General features: G+C 36.8%; 1 protein-coding gene across 1 annotated transcript; it reads right to left on the bottom strand.

Annotated features, from left to right (window-relative positions):
* Positions 1–7,945: 7,945 nt before the first annotated feature.
* Positions 7,946–18,702, bottom strand: Triml2 (tripartite motif family like 2). Its single transcript, XM_015486052.2, has 7 exons — positions 18,462–18,702; positions 17,750–17,845; positions 15,741–15,935; positions 14,335–14,475; positions 13,062–13,084; positions 12,772–12,872; positions 7,946–8,493 (listed from the first exon to the last, which is right to left on the bottom strand). Exons 1-7 carry the CDS (start codon positions 18,648–18,650, stop codon positions 7,949–7,951), a joined length of 1,290 nt encoding a protein of 429 aa, XP_015341538.1. The 5' UTR covers positions 18,651–18,702; the 3' UTR covers positions 7,946–7,948.
* Between the last annotated feature and the right edge of the window lie 259 nt (positions 18,703–18,961).

Genomic DNA, 18,961 nt, shown 5'->3' with positions numbered 1-18,961 from the left:
AACAAAACAAAACCCAAACAGCTATTTGATTGGCGGTCCTAGATCAAAGCATGCATCTTGTCTGTCACTGAGGATGAATGCAAGGCCCATCAAAATCTGCATCCTAATTAATAGTCCATCTTTGTATGGCTCTGCACTTTAAAACTTAAGATTGCTTGCCACACAAAAGACTATATCCATTGAACTCACCAGCCATTTTTCTCTATTTGTTGTTTCCTACTGACTTTCTTCTTGATCTTGGCTACAGATTTACCAAGAGAGTTTGGAAAAATAATGTCCCCCCACCCCGCAGATTCTGATGTAATTGGTGTGGAAGTGTGTCTTGAATATTAGAATTTTTAAAAATTAATTAATTTATTTATTTGTTCTAATTTGTTACACATGACAGCAGAATGCATTTTGATTCATAGCACACATATGGAGCAAAATTTTTTATTTCTCTGATTGTACACAAAGTAGAGTCATACCATTCGTGTCTTCATATAAGTACTTGGGGTAATGATGTCCATCTCATTCCATCACCCTTCCTACCCCCATAGTCCCTCCCTTCCCTTCCCTTCCCTTTGCCCAATCCAAAGTTCCTCCATTCCTCCCATGCTCCCCCCCTACCCCCATTATGAATCAGCATCCTTATCAGAGAGAACATTTGGCATTTGATTTTTTGGGATTGGCTAACTTCACTTAGCATGATATTCTCCAACTCCATCCATTTACCTGAAATGCTGAGTGATATTCTACTGTGTATATATATATACCAGTTTCTTTATCCATTCATATATTGAAGGGCATCTAGGTTGGTTCCAGAATTTAACTATTGTGAACTGTGATGTTATAAACATTGATGGGGCTGTGTCACTCACTGCAGTATGTTGTTTTTAAGTCCTTTGGGTACAAACTGAGGAGTGGGATAGCTGGGTCGAATGGTGGTTCCATTCCCAGTTTTCTAAGGAATCTTCATACTGCTTTGCAGATCAGTTGTACCAACTTGCAGTCCCACCAGCCATGTACGTGATATGCCTTTTCCCCAACATTCTCACACTTATTGTTGCTTGTATTCTTAATAACTGCCATTGTGACTGGAGTGAGATGAAATCTTAGAGTAGTTTCAGTTTGCATTTCTCTAATTACTACAGACGTTGAACATTTTTTTTTTATATTTGTTGATTGATTGTATTTCTTCTTCTGAGAAGTGTCTGCTCAGTTCCTTAGCCCATTTATTGATTAGGTTATTTGATCCTGGAGATCTGATGTACATGTGGTAAAGATCTGCTCCCATTCTGTAGGCTCTTTCTTCACCTCACTGATTGTTTCTTTTGCTAAGAAGAAGCTTTTTAGTTTGAATTCATCCCATTTGTTGATTCTTGATTTTATATCTTGCGCTTTAGGAGTCTTGTTAAGGAAGTTGGAGCCTAATCCCACATGATGAATATTTGGGCCTACTTTTTCTTCTATGAGGTACAGGGTCTCTGGTTTAATTCCTACGTCCTTGATCCACTTTGAGTTGAGTTTTGTGCATGGTGAGAGATAGGGGCTGAATTTCATTTTGCTGTATATAGATATCCAGTTTTTCCAGCACCATTTATTAAAGTAACTATCTTTTCTCCAATATGTTTTTGGTGTCTTTGTCTAGTACGTGATAATTGTATTTCTGTGGGTTTTTCTCTGTGTCCTCTATTCTGTATCATTGGTCTACAAGTCTATTTTGGTGCCAATACCATGCTGTTTTTGTTACTATTACCCTGTAGTATAGTTTAAGATCTGGTATTGTGATGCCACCTGCTTCACTCTTCTTGCTAAGGATTGCTTTGGCTATACTGGGACTCTCATTTTTCCAAATGAATCTCATGATTGCTTTTTCTATTTCTATGAGGAATGTCATTGGGATTTTGATTGGGATTGCATTAAGTCTGTATAGTGCTTTTGGTAGTATGGTCATTTTGACAATTCTGCCTATCCAAGAACAGGGGAGATCTTTCCATCTTCTAAAGTCTTTTTAATTTCTTTTCTTTAGCATTCTGTAGTTTTCATTTTGTTAAAACAACAACAACAACAACAACAACAACAACAAAAACTTCTTAGATGACTTCAGGATAGACAGAATTTGCAGGGGCTGAGGAAGCAGTTCTATTTGCCTAGCATGCATGAGGCCTTGATTCAATTCCCAGCACTATTAAAAAAAAAAAAAAAAAAGCTCTCAAACAACTAAACAGAAAAATTTGAAAACCTACTGTCATATATGAATATTGCTTTTACACCAACTGTTTTCTGGGTTGAATTATGTTTTTCCCTCCTTCCAATTCTCCCTAAAAGAGATAAACTGAAGTCCTATATCTCAGAATATAACTTTATTTGAAAACAGGGTCATCATTGATTAAAAATGAAGCTATTTTTTTTTCTTTATATTTGTGTGGTGCTGGGGGTCAAACCCAACCTTTGTGCATACTGGGCAGGCATTCTATCACTGAGCCATAACCCTAACCCTAAAATGTAGCATACTGTAGGGTCGACCTCTGATTCAATGTGACTGGTGTCCTTATTAAAAAAAAAAAAAAAAGTTCATTTGGAAAGACAGATACAATGAGAGAATACCAAGTGAAGACAAAGACAAGGGTAGGAAGATTGTATCAACAAACCAAAGAACACCAAAGATTGCCAGAAACTATCTGAAAATGCGAGACACAGAAACAGTCCTCAGAAGAAACCAATTTCAGAGGTCCAGACTCCAGAATTTCAACACATTTCTGTTGGTTAAGCCACCAAATCTGTGGTCCTTTGGAACCTCCAGCAACCGAATATGCCCTATACCTGGTAAAATCCTTTTTTTTTTTTTTTTAACCAAATTGCTAGGGTCAAACCCAAGACCTTGTGTATGATAGACAAGCACTCTACCACCAAACTACCCCTAGCACAGGTACACCTCCTCTCCAGAAGGACCTTGATATCCCATCAGCCCACAATTTATCACAGTATCTTTTCTTATTGCTTTCCCCCACTTTCTTTCAATATGTATTATTATTTATATACCAGGGACTGTTTGGCATCAGGAGATAAAAGACGAACAAAGCGGACATTCTTATGAAATTTACAGTGTAGTAGGGGAAGAAATTGAATAATCACTCAAGTGCACATAAAATTCCTAAGGTGCTTTGTATCTTAAGAGGTTGTAACTGGGGCAGAGATGTTTCAGGATTAGTGCTTTTAAGGATGTCAAGGAAGGCTTCCTGGAGGGATAATACTTTGGCTATGATCTGAAGAATGAACTGAAATTAGCAAAAAAAAAAAGCAGTATGGGAAGTAGATGTGCAAAGCCTTTGTAGTTACAAAATGTCACTGGGCACCAATGATTCAGAAGGCCAGCACTGAGTCAAAGCATCATTCTCGATGGCTTACAAACAAGAGCCTCATACAAATAAATATGGACTTGTATCAAAGATTTTATTTAATTCGGTAATCAGTAACATAACCAGTAAAAATAGAGAACTTGGTTGAAATAGAAATGAGAAGCAGAGGTTTATATATATCATCAGGAATACAAAAGAAAGTTAAAAATCAGACTGCTTAGGTTAAACAGAAAACTGGTTAATATTCCACAAGGCAATAAAACTAAAACCTTGGAGATTCTTTCCCACCAAACAATTCTATAAGTTAACATGCAACTTCACAGGGTCTGGGTTCTCATCAAATGACAAATGACAAAGTCAAACATAAGTACATGCTGCTTGAGAACTTAAATAATCCTTGTGCGTTTGTTAGACAATGCCCCAGTGTGACATTGGAAGCATGTGCTGCATTCTCCTTTGATTTTTAAGGAATTCTAGTTTAAAAGTCAAGTTTCATATTTGGGAGAAATTCAATGTCTGTTAGATAAGGCAAGGAACACAGGCAAGGGGTCAGATCATATAGGACCTGAGGACAAGTTTTGTTTTATCCCAGGACCACTGAGAAGCCACTGAAGGGATTTGTGTGATGACATTACCTGATTCACAATTCAAAAAGCTCACTCCAGTGACAGTGCAGAGACGTCCAAGTGTGAGCAGTGAAAAAATGGAGAAACCAGGCAAGTGGAAATGGAGATTTGTTCTAGACAGCAGTAATGACAGAGAAAAGGAGGCAACTTTGTGAGTATATTGGAAAGTTACATTTCTAGGGAACACAGTTTGACAATCGGGCTTAGAGCAAAGTTTTTTAATTTGTGTCATTATTGCCACCCCCCGCCAGGGACTTTCTAGACCTTTCTTCCTAACCACCTTTCCCCTGTGAAATTCCACCATCACAGATGTAGTGAACATCTCTTTATGTACCAGACCCTTGTGGAGGACACAACCATTATTGCATGTAAGATCTTTATCACCTCCCATGAACCAATTTCCCAACCCTGTTGGACATAAAGTATATGCATTAGAAGCAGATTTAAAAGCTAAAAACATATATTTAGGAGTCATTAGTGAGGACACAATAATTTAAGCTGTGGCATGAGCCTTAAGACAGTTGAGTGACAGGTGAGGTCCTAGGAAGGAACATCAAGCATTTATGGGATATTAGTCTAAAAGGAAAGGCAGCAGCCACAATGGTGTAGGGGAAATGAGAACAGTGCTGTGACCTAGGGGTCCAGGTGAATTTCTTGAGGAGCAAGGGAATAATAGCACTGACTACTGCTGAGAATTTGAGTAGTGTGAAAATGGAATATGGTCCATGGGACTTAGCTTTATGAAAGCCATTATTGAGATCTGTAGACAGAAAAACAATGGCAGAAAGCAGATTGCAGGAGTTCAGGAGCAGATGGCATAAACCAACACATACTAGAGCATATTTTGGCCGTTCTTTTTTTTTTTTTTTTTTTTTTTGTAAATAAGAAGTGTAAACACTCCGCAGTCATTGGAGAAGATGCAGAGTTCAAAGTGGGTTTTTAATTAGAGATATATTTGTTTGTTTGTCTTTACAGTGCTGGGATTGAACCCAGGCGCCCATTTTTCCAAATGAGAAGGCTAAGCAAGGCTAAGCAAGCTCTCTGCCACTGAGCTATACCCCCAGACTACATTCTCTTTCCTGAAGTCAAATTTGGAGGATCCTAACTCAGAGATAGTTTGACTATTAGTGAGAAAGGAGGAACAATCTGCATCAGGGATCACCAACCATTTTTTTTTTTTGCCCATCTTTTTCAATAAAGTTTTACTGGAATGTGTCATGTTCATTGATTTAAGTACAGCTAAGGGCTGCCTTTGCTATACAGCAGTGACTAAATGTCAAGAAGGACAGAATGGACAGCAAAGCCTGAAATAAGAAAATTCCTGCCAACCCCTGATCTTTAGCTATTATTTCCTAAAAGCCTACAGAAATTTGGAGATGATACAAGGTAAAAAAAAATGTTTTATTGCAATAGAAAAAAAAAGGAGAAATAATCTGGAGAGGTGATGGAGATTTTGTAGTTTGTAGTTTAAAAATGAAAAATGTTGACTGTTGGACTCTTCAGAACATCATCCCTAAACTCTGCTGATCAAACAAAGCTTATAAATTAGATTTTTTGTAGCAAGAGAAAACACAGTCCTGACAGTTTTATGGTGTCTCAAAATGGAGAAATCTGGGAAAGATATTTATAGGGCTTAGAGCCTGGGCTGGGAGGACTTAAAGGGGAGCTTGCAGGGTGTGGAACTAATGGGAACTAGGTAGTTTTTTGGATATTATGAAAGAATACCAAAAATGTGTAAAGTTATAACTAAGGTCAATTACTAATAGTCTATAAGTAGTTATTAATTATGATATCTATATATTAAGATCAATGTGATCTTAATTTCCCATTAGTTTCAAATTCAATATTCTAAGACAATTGACTGTTAACAAATAACTTGCAGAGCTATCACTAGACGGGTAGGACATTTGGAATTTCCTGAACTTTTACAGGTAATGGTGTTACAGTGTTCTTTCTAAGGACTGGGTTTTCAAAGTAGACTATGCTCAGTTTTTATATAATTGTCTTTTTTACTCAGGGTTTCTCAGCTTCAACAATACTTCCTTTTTGATCCAGTTAATTCTTCGTCCGAGGCTGCACAGTACATTATAGAACATACAGCAACATCATTATCCTTCGCCCACTAGATTACAATAGCATCCTCCACTTTCTTGAAGTTCCAACAACCCAAAAATGTCTCCGGACATTGGCAAATGTTCTGGTGGAGGGGGACACAAAATGCCCCCAGTGAGATCCTCTGGTCTAGTTTACATTTAGTCTAGATTATTATAAACAAGTTTAAGAGTTGAGGGTTTTATGGCAATGGAAATGTTCAATTCAATTTATTTTTTTCAGCTGATAATTTTCAATAGATAGACATAGAGAAGTAAATACATAGAATTTTAAACATTCATCACCTGGATGCTTGTTACTAAATTCTCTCACATTTCTCTGTACATTGAATCATCATTTTCTTTTCCTCAGGATACTGGGAAGAATTTGAGGACCAGTGCACTGAATTCTTAATGTTTCAAAGAGTCACCTCCCTTCCAATTCATGTAATGTAGCTCCCTATTTTACAGCAGGGACACTTTTCCCAAGTTATCTTGTGATCTAGTGTGAAGATGCACAAGGACTTTTTCTAAGCTTACATATTTACCAAAAAAGAAAGAAAAATCCACATTTTAGAAGTTAATTTTGAAAATCTAAGATGATAATTTAAAAAATGGTCTCTAAAAAATAGGCAAATAAGACAGAATAACTACCCAGTCTGCCATTCCTCCATGGAAGTAATTTCTATTTGATTTTGGATCCCTCTTCTTCTACCCATCCCAAAGAGCTTGGCCTCTAAAATGTACCTGAGAGGGAAATACTAGAAGTAAATATTCTGCTTTCTTTACTTCCTGTTGAAGTTGGCTTACATTTTTTGAGGAAATTTGAGTAAAACTGTGTTAGCTAATTGTGCTTATCAGAATTAGGAATCAAATCCCTATGCAATAGAATTCAGGAACAAGCTTGCTTTTTGATATGAAGATCTGGATTTAATTCCTCATCCTCATTACTTACTAGGTTCTTAACAGTTGTATGACTTTAGAAAAATTAAATCCTGTCTCAGTATCAGTTCTACACTTGAATAATAAGATTAGGATACACTTATGGGTTGTTAAAAATAATAAGGAAGATGAAATATGCTAAACCTTTCACATAAAAATCCTCTGTAAATATTTTTTATTATTTTTACCATTACATAACCCCTCTGAGCAAGAATGAAGGTAGGATAAAGCATTTTTCAGTGAATCACCAAATAAAGAAATATGAGAACAAATACATCATTATCATACTCATGAATTTCAAAGCACCATACTTTCAGAGTTCTTTTAAGAAATTTAATTCTCAGAGGTAGAAAAGAATAGTTGAAAAAATATTCACTTTTTTTTCCTGAAACTTGCCACCCAGATAAAATATCCAAGCAAATTATCTTTTTTGGAATGACAAACATTAGGATGTCTTGATACTTATTGTCAATAATAGATGTCTCAATGTTAGTAGGAATAAGTAAGAGGATCTCATTCTCAAATCTTCCAGTCTTCATATGCCAATACTAGACACCCTCAAATCTTCCAGTCTTCATTTCTGATCATACTGAATTTCATAAATATTTTCAGAATATGCTTAGAGTCCCAATCATATTACTAAAGACACAGACTATGTTCGTCCTATAATTTCTCAATTTTATGATGCATATGCATTTTTTTGTTCTGATTTTTTTTAGTTAATATCTATTATTCATAATTCAGCTTAAATGCAACCTTTTCCACTTAACAGGTGTTGAAAGTCTCATTAATGAAAAGGCTCTGGGGCATTATATTGGATCCCAGCTCATCAAAGTCTTCTATTGGATCGCTCTGTATAAGTTCTTTCACACAGTCTTGCTCTTACATTGCTGGTCTCTTACAATCTTGGATTTCACACAAGAGAAGATTAAGAGCAAACGGTGACATTTCAGGAAGGAACACGAGGCAAAGAGATAGTGAGCGAATCGGAATTCATGTCTCCATTTGGAATACAAAGAGAAAATATGGGTCTGAGAGCTCCTTGGAAGGTGAGAGAAGAGAAATTATAAACAAGGGATCGCTCTGTCACATTGTAGAATGATATCTGCCCATACTCATAATCTAGGAAGACTCCCACTTTAAGCATTTGCTTTCTCAAGCAGACCTTTTTTAAAGGGGGAAAGACCCAGAAGGTGTAATTGGTCCCCATCAAGGATCCTGTGAGTAAGACTTTGGAAGCTTCAGGCATGTTGCCCTTTCTGTCTGCGGAGTCCTCCGATATGCCCAACTGCCACCTGGTTGCCTTTTCCACATCGACCTCCCAGTAGTGCCTCCCTGAGGTGAAGCTTTCCAAACCCATCACTGTAGCACTGAAGTCCAATCTCCCTGGGTGGCACAGTACACCCTGCTGGATATTTCCAACTCTCACTCTTCTCAGGTCCTCAGATAAGACTAGGCAGGGATGAACTGTTTCAGGATCCAAAGTTATATGTCCTACAGGGAGAGAGAAATGAGTTACCCTAGGGGCTGAATCAAAGCCAATGGTGGAGACATGACTTCTGATGGCAGACCCTTCCTAACAAGCAGGCATGAGTCTCAGGCACAGACAAAGCAGAGGCAATTTAGGGGATCTCAGGGAAAGGGACCTCCAAACTATGCTTCAATAAATAGACAACATAGAAAAAAGTCAATAAAACGATACATAGGTACACAGTCTATCTAGACAGACACAATACAATAGAATAAGGAACAATATAAATAAGGAACCAAGGAGAGGTTTGGAAGTACCTTCAACCCTGAGGCTGTACAACTGTCCTGATAATCAGTCCCACCCAGACTTCACCTGGGATCCAACCCTAGCTCAATAAAGATCTTCTCTATGCTTAGAACAACCCAAAGCACCACTGGTGTCTATTAACAGAATAGTTCATTCATGGTTCTTTCCTCTATTCATCTTAAATATCCCGTGTTATGTAAATTCCTAAAATTGCTGACGTCAGGCACTCAACATTAAGTAAATCAAAGAACATATTAGCAAAGAAAACCTATGAAAATCCTCCAGAAAAATGAAGCTGATAATGAGGAAGCACAATGTAATTCCTTACACTAAGGAAAGTGATACCTGCCTTGTTCATATCTCTGACTGCCCTGTATCTCTTTCTGCTCAACTCCCAAATACTTTGATTTTTCAGGAGTTGGTCCTGAAATGTCCTTCTTTTACAATTTGTAAAATGGTGTATTCTCTTCCCTAAACGACCTCAGCTAGCCTCAGTATTAAATGTGTTCTGTATGTGCATAACTCACTCTGTAAACAAACTGACTAGTTAGATATAACACGTGAATTTCAAACCTAATATACCCAAAATGGAACTCCAGCTCCATCCCTTCTCTAGTCTTTACTTCTCAGTTAATAGAACCCTTGTTGCTTTAGTTGATGAAGCCATAAATCCGGAGAAGTCTTGTATTTCTTATTTCCTCTAACATCTAATGCAGCAGCAAGTTCTGTAAGTTCTATTACTTAACTTCAGTAAGTTAAATTAACTTAAGTCCCTGGTCTGGCAGCCTGATTCACATTATTAGAGTGGTCTCAAAAGCCACATGCCTTGAACAATAAATTGCAAGTTGTCCCAGACTCTTAGTATCTCCAGGAGACTGGCAGAAACAATGCAAATTCTCTCTGCAAACATACATACCTTTATTCATGGCTTCAAAGAATTTCTAAAATAATGATGGAGGAACAAAGAGAAACTTACTATCAAAAATAATAAGCACAAATCTGCAAAACAGAAAACTACAATTGAGTGAGACTAGCAGAAATAAATCTGTAAGGAATTTTAAATAGTGGAATTTATTAGGCAAAGACTCTAGAATAACTTTGTTTGCTATGTTGGAAGAAAAATAAAATCTTAAAAATATCTATAGATTGTAGGGGCAGGGGTGTATCTCAGCGGTAGAGAGCATGCTTAGCATGAGTGAGGCTTGGGTTCAATCTGCAGCACCCCTTCCCCAAAGCAACCCATCATCACCAAAAAAAGGTCTACAGGATGTAGGGAACTAAGCCAGCCTAAATCTGACAGAGGATCAAATATATTATCTAGAAATCAAAAGCAAAAAGTTAAAAGCTACAATGGATGATTACAAAGTAAGCTACAAACATGAATCTATATGTAAAATTCTTAACAAAATGTGATCACATTGAATATTACAATATATAAAATAGGTAAAACATCATTACCAAGGTTTACCCTGCAAATGCAAATAAGCATAAACTACATTAAAAAAAATCAACTTCATAAAATACATATAATATTTATATCCTAAAAACTATAAAATATTAATGAGAAAAATCAAAGAACTAAACAGATGGAAACCAAAAGTTGGTGCATGTCTATAATCCAGCTTCTCTTTCTCTCCTCTCTCTCTCTCTCTCTATATATATATATATATATAGATAGATAGATAGATAGATAGATAGATATATGTATATCTATATCTATACATATATCTATCTATCTATCTATCTATCTATCTATATATATATATATATATATAGAGAGAGAGAGGGAGAGAGAGAGGAAGACTCAATACTGTCAAGAAATCAATTCTCTCCAAACTGATCTACACAGGCAATGTAATATCCGTCAAAATTCCAGCAGTCTTACTTTGAAAAAGTCAACAATAAATCTGTAGGACATGATGTAATGTGGGACATGTTGCATCAGAAAACAGGAAACTTAACTTGCTGTCTGCTACCCGCTTCCCAGTCCTGGGGCCACCTGTGGCTAAGAGAGCACCTAGTGATTAGCCAGAAGGCATAGCCATGGGTTGTGATGAAGAATTGGACCACCTCTAGGATAGGCTCAGAACCCTTCTGCCTCCACAGACAGCTCCTCTCTCCCATTACTGCCTGTAGGATGGGTGTAGATGTAAATTCTCCCCACCCTGCTGACCTTTACCCTGATTGGCTCCTGTACATTATATTAGCTGTGTGCATTTTCTCAATAAAGGAGATCCTGCTTTGACTGTTCTCCCTGGCGCATCTGATTGTCCTCCGGGGAGGGAGGGCGTACTCCCCAATCTCTCCCGCAGGTCAGGAGGGAAGGGGGGGGCGACCTAAAAACCCCGACATAATAAATAAATAAAAAAACCTAGGATACACAAAATTATTTTGAAAAAAAAAAAAAAGAAGATTTGGAGAACTCACAGTACCTGCATTCAAGACTCCCTATAGAGTTATCCATCAAGCCAAAGTGTTATTGGCAAAAAGACATAATGATCAATAAACCTATTAGAGTCCACAAATCGGTCTGGTCATATATGTCAATTGATTTTTAACAAACATGCCAAGTAAATTTAATAGAGAAAGGATAGTGTTTCCAGCAAATGGTACTGAACAGAATGGATGACCACGTACAAAATAATAATAATCAGAGACTAGGGTGTATCTCAGTAATAGAGCAGATGCTTAGCATGCTTCAGCTCAATCTTCAGCACCACCAAAACAGAAGAAAAGAAAAGAAACAGAGGAAAGAGAAAGTTTGAACCATTTCTTAAGCCACATATAATTATTAACTCCAATAGACCTAAGTGTAAAACCTAAAACTATTAAACTTCTAGAAGAAAATCTTCCTTGGTTAAGGCAAAAAACAACACAAAAAAGAAAAATCATTAAAAAAAATGATGAATTGAGCTTTGTTAAAATTTAAAACTCCTATTGTTCAAAAGACATTTTGGGGAAAATTAAGAAGTGATTAAGACCAGTCTATGAGAAAATATATGAGAAACATATCTGGTAAGCAATAACTAAATAAATATATGAAGAAATTCTAAACTCAATAAAATATACAACCCAATTTAAAAAATAGGGTCAACCACAAGTTGGTGCATGTCTATAATCCAGCTACTCAGGTGGCTAAAGCAGGAGGATCCCAAATTCAAGGCTAGTCTCAGCAACTTGGTGAGGCCCAGCACCAAGATAAAATGAAAAAAGACTAGAAATGTAGCACATTGGTAAAGTTGCCCCAGGGTTAAATCTCTCAGTACAGAAGGTGGGAGAACTATAGCTCAGAGATAAGAGTGCTTGCCTAGAATGCAAGAGGTCCTGAGTTCACTCTCTAGTACAACAAAAAGAAAAAAAAAAAAAAAAAAAAAGGAACAGTTTGGAGATCTACTTCACAAAAGTAGAGATACAGAGGGTAAGGATAAATAAACACATGAAAATATACCCAATCATAAGTTATCCCAGATATGCGAATTAAAATACCCATCTATTAGGGCAGATGTAATAAAAGAAATTGATGTTACCAAATGCTGGTGAGGATAAAGGGTGGCTGTTTCATAAAATATAAGTGAAAAATGGGAATGAAAAACCATACAGGCAACATAGAAAAAATAAGGTTGGCAATCCCACTCTATTGCACTGTGCTAAGAGAAAGAAGGCTGACCACACACTTCATGACTCCATTGATGAGACAAGTGGGAAACACGGAACTAAAGGAGCAGGCTGTATCATTTTGTTCCATGTTGAAATTTCTCCCCCAAACTTTCAAGTAGCAGAATCTGCCTGTGATGATGTTGCAGAGTTGAGAAAATAATAAAGAAACTGCAGAGGAAATTTGCATATTTTTCCTGGTAGTTATCTAACAAGTACAGCTTAGTAAGCTCTTTAATTCTTAAACTTCTAGAATTTACTTTTATTGATGGTAGGACACTAACTTGATTCTCAACTGTAAAAACAGAGTATCCTCTACTCACAGATCCTGTCAAACTTACTTTGGAGCACTGGTAGCATTGGGTTCATTCCTCTTACTTGGCATGAACTCAGGTCTGTGATGCGAGCAGGCTCCAGGCACTGGAGCAGTAGTGACTCACTCCTGTTTAAAAAAGTGGCAATCTCAGTTATCTCCAGGCCCCTCCATCTAGAAGATGGATCTCATTACATTCTATCAGTTCATATGACCGCCTCATCTCTACCCAATGTCCTTGACCCCCGTGTGAGCTCAACACACCAGACTCCTGATTCTGTCTCAAAATTTTATATTGTTTTCAAAATGCAAGCTTACCTTTCCAAATAATACCTTGCATTCTAGGAGGAAAAAAAGAGACAAGGTTACTACTGGGTATTGGAGCCACGTATTTTGTGATATGTGCCCATGAAAATATCCTTTCTTGCAATATGAACTTGCCCCATAATGCTTTTTTAAGCTGTTTATTTTTAAACAGATATATAAAAACATAAAAATTATACATATTTGTGGGGTATCAAGAATGTTTGACACATATATACTTTTTTTTTTTTTTAATGGTACTGGGGATTGAACTCAGGGGCACTCAACCACTGAGCCAAATCTCCAGCCCTTTTTTGGTATTTCATTTAGAGACAGGGTCTTGCTGAGTTACTTAGTACCTTGCTGTTGCTGAGTCTGGCTTTGAACTCAAGATTCTCCTGCCTCAGCCTCCTGAGCCCCTAAGACTATAGGTGTGTACCACCTTGCCCAGCAACATGTATACATTGTATGTTTAAAGGAGGGTAAACATAACTGCCTCTTCAGAAATGCATCATTCCTTTATGGAAAAGACATTCAAAATCATTTCCTCTAGTGTTTTGAAACATGCAGTCTATTATGGTTTTCTATAACCACCATATTGTGCAATAGCATGCAAGAACATATTACTCCTATCTAACTATAACTTACTGCCCACTGATTAAGCTCTTCCTGACCATCCCTCCCACTATTCTTCACAGCCTTTGGTAATCACCACTCTACTCTTGACTTTAAGGAAACCAACATGTTCAGATTCCACATATGAGTGAGTATGTGGTACTAGTCTTTCTGTGCCTGGCCTATTTCACTTAACATCATATGATCTCTAGTTCCATCCAAGTTGTCCCAAATTACAGAATCTCTCCCTTTTTTCATGCCTGAATGGTATCCCATCTAGTATATGCAACACATTTTCTTATCTACTCATCAATCAATGGACACTTAGGTTGTTTCTCTTTCTTGACTATCAGTGCAATAAACGTGGGAAGGCAGATGATACTTTGACATACTGATTTTATTTCCTGTGGATATACACCCAGTTGTGAGATTGCTGGATCATACGATAGTTCTGTTCTTAACTTCTGAGGAACCTCCACACTGTTTCCCATAATGGCCACACTAACTTACATTCCCAACAAAAGTGCACATAATGCTTTTGGCAGCTGGAAAATTCGCCTCCGTGCATTGTTGAAGATCATTGGATGCTGTGTTCTGGAAGTGACCCCTATTAAATACTGTCTACTTCTCACTTCTCAAATACTGTAATGAAGGGTGTTTTCCAGAGTCTTACCTGGAGCAGTGTTAAGGCAGACTCCGCACACTTGTTCTTCAGCTCTGAGGTGATCCTTTGGAGGCTGCAGAGCTGTTCAGAAATCTTGACTTCACTCTCCTTCAGTTTATTCATGTTCTCTCTTCCCAAATAGTGCAGTCTCTGTAGAAGCATTCCTTTATTATTATTCAACAACTGGAATTTTTTCTTATTTACTAATTTTGCCATGTTTTTTAAAAAAACTGTTATTCTTCCTGCCAGCTCACACACACACTAAAGTAAACAAGACCATGATATCTTTCTGTGTCAAGCAGGGCAGCTGTCAATAGAAAATTAGGTATGATACCTAACATGTTTAAGTTGAGGCATGTGTGTGCACATAGTGTATTTACTCAGGTTAATAATATGTATATTTGGGGCTGGGGATATAGCTCAGTTGGCAAAGTGCTTGCCTTGCATGCATAAGGCCTTGGGTTCAATCCTCAGCACCACAATAAAAAAAAAAAAAAGTATTTTCTTTTACTATGGCATTTTGTTCAAAAAAAATTTACTATTTCCTTCATTAAATTAAAATTCACCAAAATTACTATACTTTTTTACAGATTAAATTACTTCAATTAATAAGATTAGATAATTAGCCAAAATATCACTTTTCCTTTTATTCTTCTAAATGTACTCCACCTAGTCACCTATGCACATTATTAAAACAAATGATGCTATATCATACTCTGTTGCTAATCTGACACTTTCTTTTTTCTTGAAGAATATTCCTCATTTGTACACACAGAGCCATGGTATCCCTTCTACAGGGTATTGATATAGGTTTTATTTAATCTCTTAGTATCAATACATGCCAACATTAATATTAATGCCTACTATTTATCAATTGCTTAAAATATGCAAAACACCAGTTAATGAGCTTTCTGTAGAATAACTCACTCAAAAAGCAACAATGCTAAAATTTAGAGGCCACTGTTATCTCCATTTTGTAAAGAAACTGAGTCAGAGGTTAAACAACATGTCCAAGGCCACCTAGGAGCAAGTAGATGGCAGAGGACAAAAAGGAACCTCATTGAACTAGCTTCAAAGGTTAATTCTGAACTATGACTTTGTACTCAAACTCACTTTACATGTTTCTTGATTCACTTGTCTTTTCATATGGATGTAAATTTATTTGCAGTATAATATAGTAAAATTTATATACAACTTATAGGCATATTTTATCTTATCCATGTGCCTTTCTTATATACATGTGAGGATAAATTCACAGAAACAGAATTGCTATACACACACACACACACACACAGAAGACATCTGTAGTTGTCACTAGGTATTTTACTCTAGTAAATTGACATAGAATTGACATAATGTTCAGGTCTTTTTCTCTTTTCCAAAATACTATGAGGATGCTATTTTTAATATCTCACTTGTAGCATCTCCTGGGACTTCTCCTCCAGCTCTGTGGCAAATCTGTTCAGATGATTCAGACTGACTCCTCTTATGTTTGAGTCACATTGGTATCTGTGCAATCTCAGGAAGTTCAGCTCATTCTCTTCACTCAACAATCGGAACTGCATGCTATATTCAGACTCAATCATCGTTTTAAAATTCTGCTCCTCTTCCTGCATCAGATATTGATAGGAAAGATTTCAGGTTAAACATGACAGATTGACCACAAATAGAGATCCTATTTCCATCTCTAACCACAATAAAAAGGCAAGGAAATACAAAGGAGAAGGGAAGAAATAAAAGGCATAAATCCAAAGAACAAAATAAATTTGAGATTAGTTAAGAAATCGACATGATCTTAAAACACGAAATGCAGATGAAGGAAGGTTACCTGGTTTCAAAAGCTACAGCAAATACAACTTCTAAGCAAAGAGGAAGAGACTGGGAAATTGGAAGGTGGTGTCGATGCTTTGGATAGGGAGTGTGAGAAAAATGGAATCAAGGGTGGGAGACACCAATGTTTTTAGACTAAGCCATTGGAAGAATAGAGTTATGAAAATGTAAAAATATAGATAAAATTATGGAAAGGTTAGATCCCAAGGTGTGGATATACAAGTAACTCAGTTTGGGATACAATAAATTTGGTTTTGATTTGTCCATTAGACATGAGAGATACATAGGAAACTGAACATGAAGGCAATTCTTCTCTTCTATCATCTCCAACTGGACATTTATATTCTCTAAGAACTGTGTGTGAGAGAGAAGACTTGCAGTCTGAAAGTCTGGAACAAAATAGGGTTATGTATGAAGACACAGTTGGACATCAGTAATGGAATGTGCATAATATGGTGGTTTGAATAGCAGTTCTCAAACTACCATTCAAAAAACTTCACAGTTTATATGGTCACCAAAAATACACACGGTGGTCATCCTCCTACGTCACTGTTATAAACCTTGTTATTAATCTATTTGATCTTTGCAAATGAGGACTGGAAATGCCATCTCACTAACATTTTAATAAAGTTAATTTGTATTTCCTCTTACCATGAAAAAAATTCGGAATCTTTTTGTGTGTTCAAAACATATTTGCAAAAATTAAGACACACACACACACACACACACACACAAGGCTGGGCACAGTAGCACATGTCCATAATCCCAGTGATTTGAGCCTGAAGCAGAAGGATTTAAAGTTCAAGGTCAGCCTCAGAAATTTAGCAAGCTCTGATCTCAAAAACAAAACAACAACAATAACAACAACAACAAAAAAAAAACAAAAAAGGGCTGGGGATATATTTCAGTGTTAGAGCACCCCTGGGTTAAATCCCCCTACTATGGGGAGTGGGAGCAGATGCACACACACACTAAACAAAGAAACAAAGCCAATAACAAAAAAGGAACAACATCAAAAAGAAAAAAAAATGTAATTTCTTTTCTACAAACTCTCATTTTTCTTTCTTTTTTAATTATATAAGACAGTGGAATGCATTACAATTCTTATTACACATATAGAGCATAATTTTTCATATCTCTGGTTGTATACACAGTGTATCCACACCAATTTGTGTCTTTATACCTGTACTTTGGATAATAATGATCATCACATTCCACCATCATTAATAACCCCATGCCCTCTCCCTTCCCCAAACTCTCATTTTTCTACATTTTTTTTCTATTGTCATATTTTCTTTTTGACTTTATTTATTTTGTGGCACTGAGGATTGAACCCATGGCCAGATGCATGCCAGGCAAATGCTCCACCACTGAGCTATATTCCAGCCCCTTTATTTTTATCTTGTCAGAGTTTCACTAGGTTGACCAAGTCTTACTGACTTTTAAGAGCTCTTTATACATTAAAATATTGGCATTTCCCAACCCCCATGTACTTCAAATACCTTTTCCTGCTTTTGACATTCAACTTCATTTATATTATTTGCTATTCAATATTATTAGTAATTTTCCCCCAAGAATGAAAATAAGCACTAACCTGAATCACCCGCATTCTTTCTTGCTCATCAGTCAATATGTTCTTAGCTACGTCAAGTTTCATTCTCAATGTGTTCAATATTTCCTGGAATAATTTCTATAGAGAAATAGATAGCAGAATTCCAAGTAAGCTAATTAATTGCTCTAGAATGAGACTGTATCCATAGACAACTAAAAGGGTAAGCCATCTATTTGTTAGCTTTAAAGCTGAAGTTTCAATAAATATGACATTTCTTTTTCTTTCTTTTTTTTTTTTTTGGCACTGGACTTTGAACCCAGAGGCACTCTACCACTGACCTACATCTCTAGCTCTATTTATTTATTTATTTATTTTTCTTTTTTTAATTTTTTTTTTTTTAGTTGTAGATGGACACAATACCTTTATTTTTTTATTTCTATGTGGTGCCAGGGATCAAACCCAGTGCCTCACGCCTGCTAAGCAAGCGCTCTACCATTGAGCTACAACCTTGTCCCCTTTATTTTGTATTTTGACATATTGTCTCAATTAGTTGCCCAGTCTGGCCTCTAATTTATGATCCTCCTGTTTCAACCTCCAGAGTTGCCAGTATTATAAGTGTGTACCACTATACCTGGCTTGGTATTTCTTAATAGATATTAACTAAGAGAAAGGTTTTGAAGGATCAGAGTATCTGTCCAATCAATCAAAAGGAGGAGTTGACCAGGTATTGTTTTGGAATTTGCACAAAACTTACCCTGTAATTCTCAGCAGCTTCTTGTATCCCATATACTACGTGACTCTTGTGCTCCTGGGACTGGAAGCATTTGCCGCAAAGTGTGACTTGGTCATTGTCACAGAACAGCTGTGGTGGTTCCAGGTGTGTCTCACAATAGGCATCTTCTCTGATATTGTGTTGTAGCTGGGGGTTGAGCTTTTTAGACATCCTGCTTTGCTGTCCCTAGTTGAAGATAAGGCTGCTTATTTCTGATGTCAAATAATTCCCTACCTCCTGAACAGAAAATGATGGACAGGCTTCCTCTGTTTCTCGAGCAGTCACACTTGGGAACATCAAGGTCTACAGTGAAACAAGCATCAATGACCCAAGAAGGTAGTCCAGGCACACAGAGCAGGTTGGTATACCCAGTCCTCCTCAAATCCAGCAAACCTTTGCCAGCCACATGCTTGAGGAAGGAGATTTATTATGTTGGGATTTACTATATAGAAAGGCTGTCCCAAGTTTTCTGACAATCTTAA

Source organism: Marmota marmota, unplaced genomic scaffold (genome assembly GCF_001458135.2).
Source record: "Marmota marmota marmota unplaced genomic scaffold, marMar, whole genome shotgun sequence".
NCBI lineage: Eukaryota > Metazoa > Chordata > Mammalia > Rodentia > Sciuridae > Marmota > Marmota marmota.
This window is presented reverse-complemented; position numbering and strand designations above follow the sequence as displayed.

Excerpts from the sequence above, each read along its gene's own strand:
- Triml2 (XM_015486052.2), bottom strand. The coding sequence starts at position 18,650 with ATGTCTAAAAAGCTCAACCCCCAGCTACAACACAATATCAGAGAAGAT. Across the intron at positions 14,476-15,740 it reads AGTCCCAGGAGATGCTACAA|AGACTGCACTATTTGGGAAG; the intron begins GTGAGATATTAA and ends ATGCTTCTACAG. Across the intron at positions 8,494-12,771 it reads AATGCTACCAGTGCTCCAAA|GACATATAACTTTGGATCCT; the intron begins GTAAGTTTGACA and ends CTCTCCCTGTAG.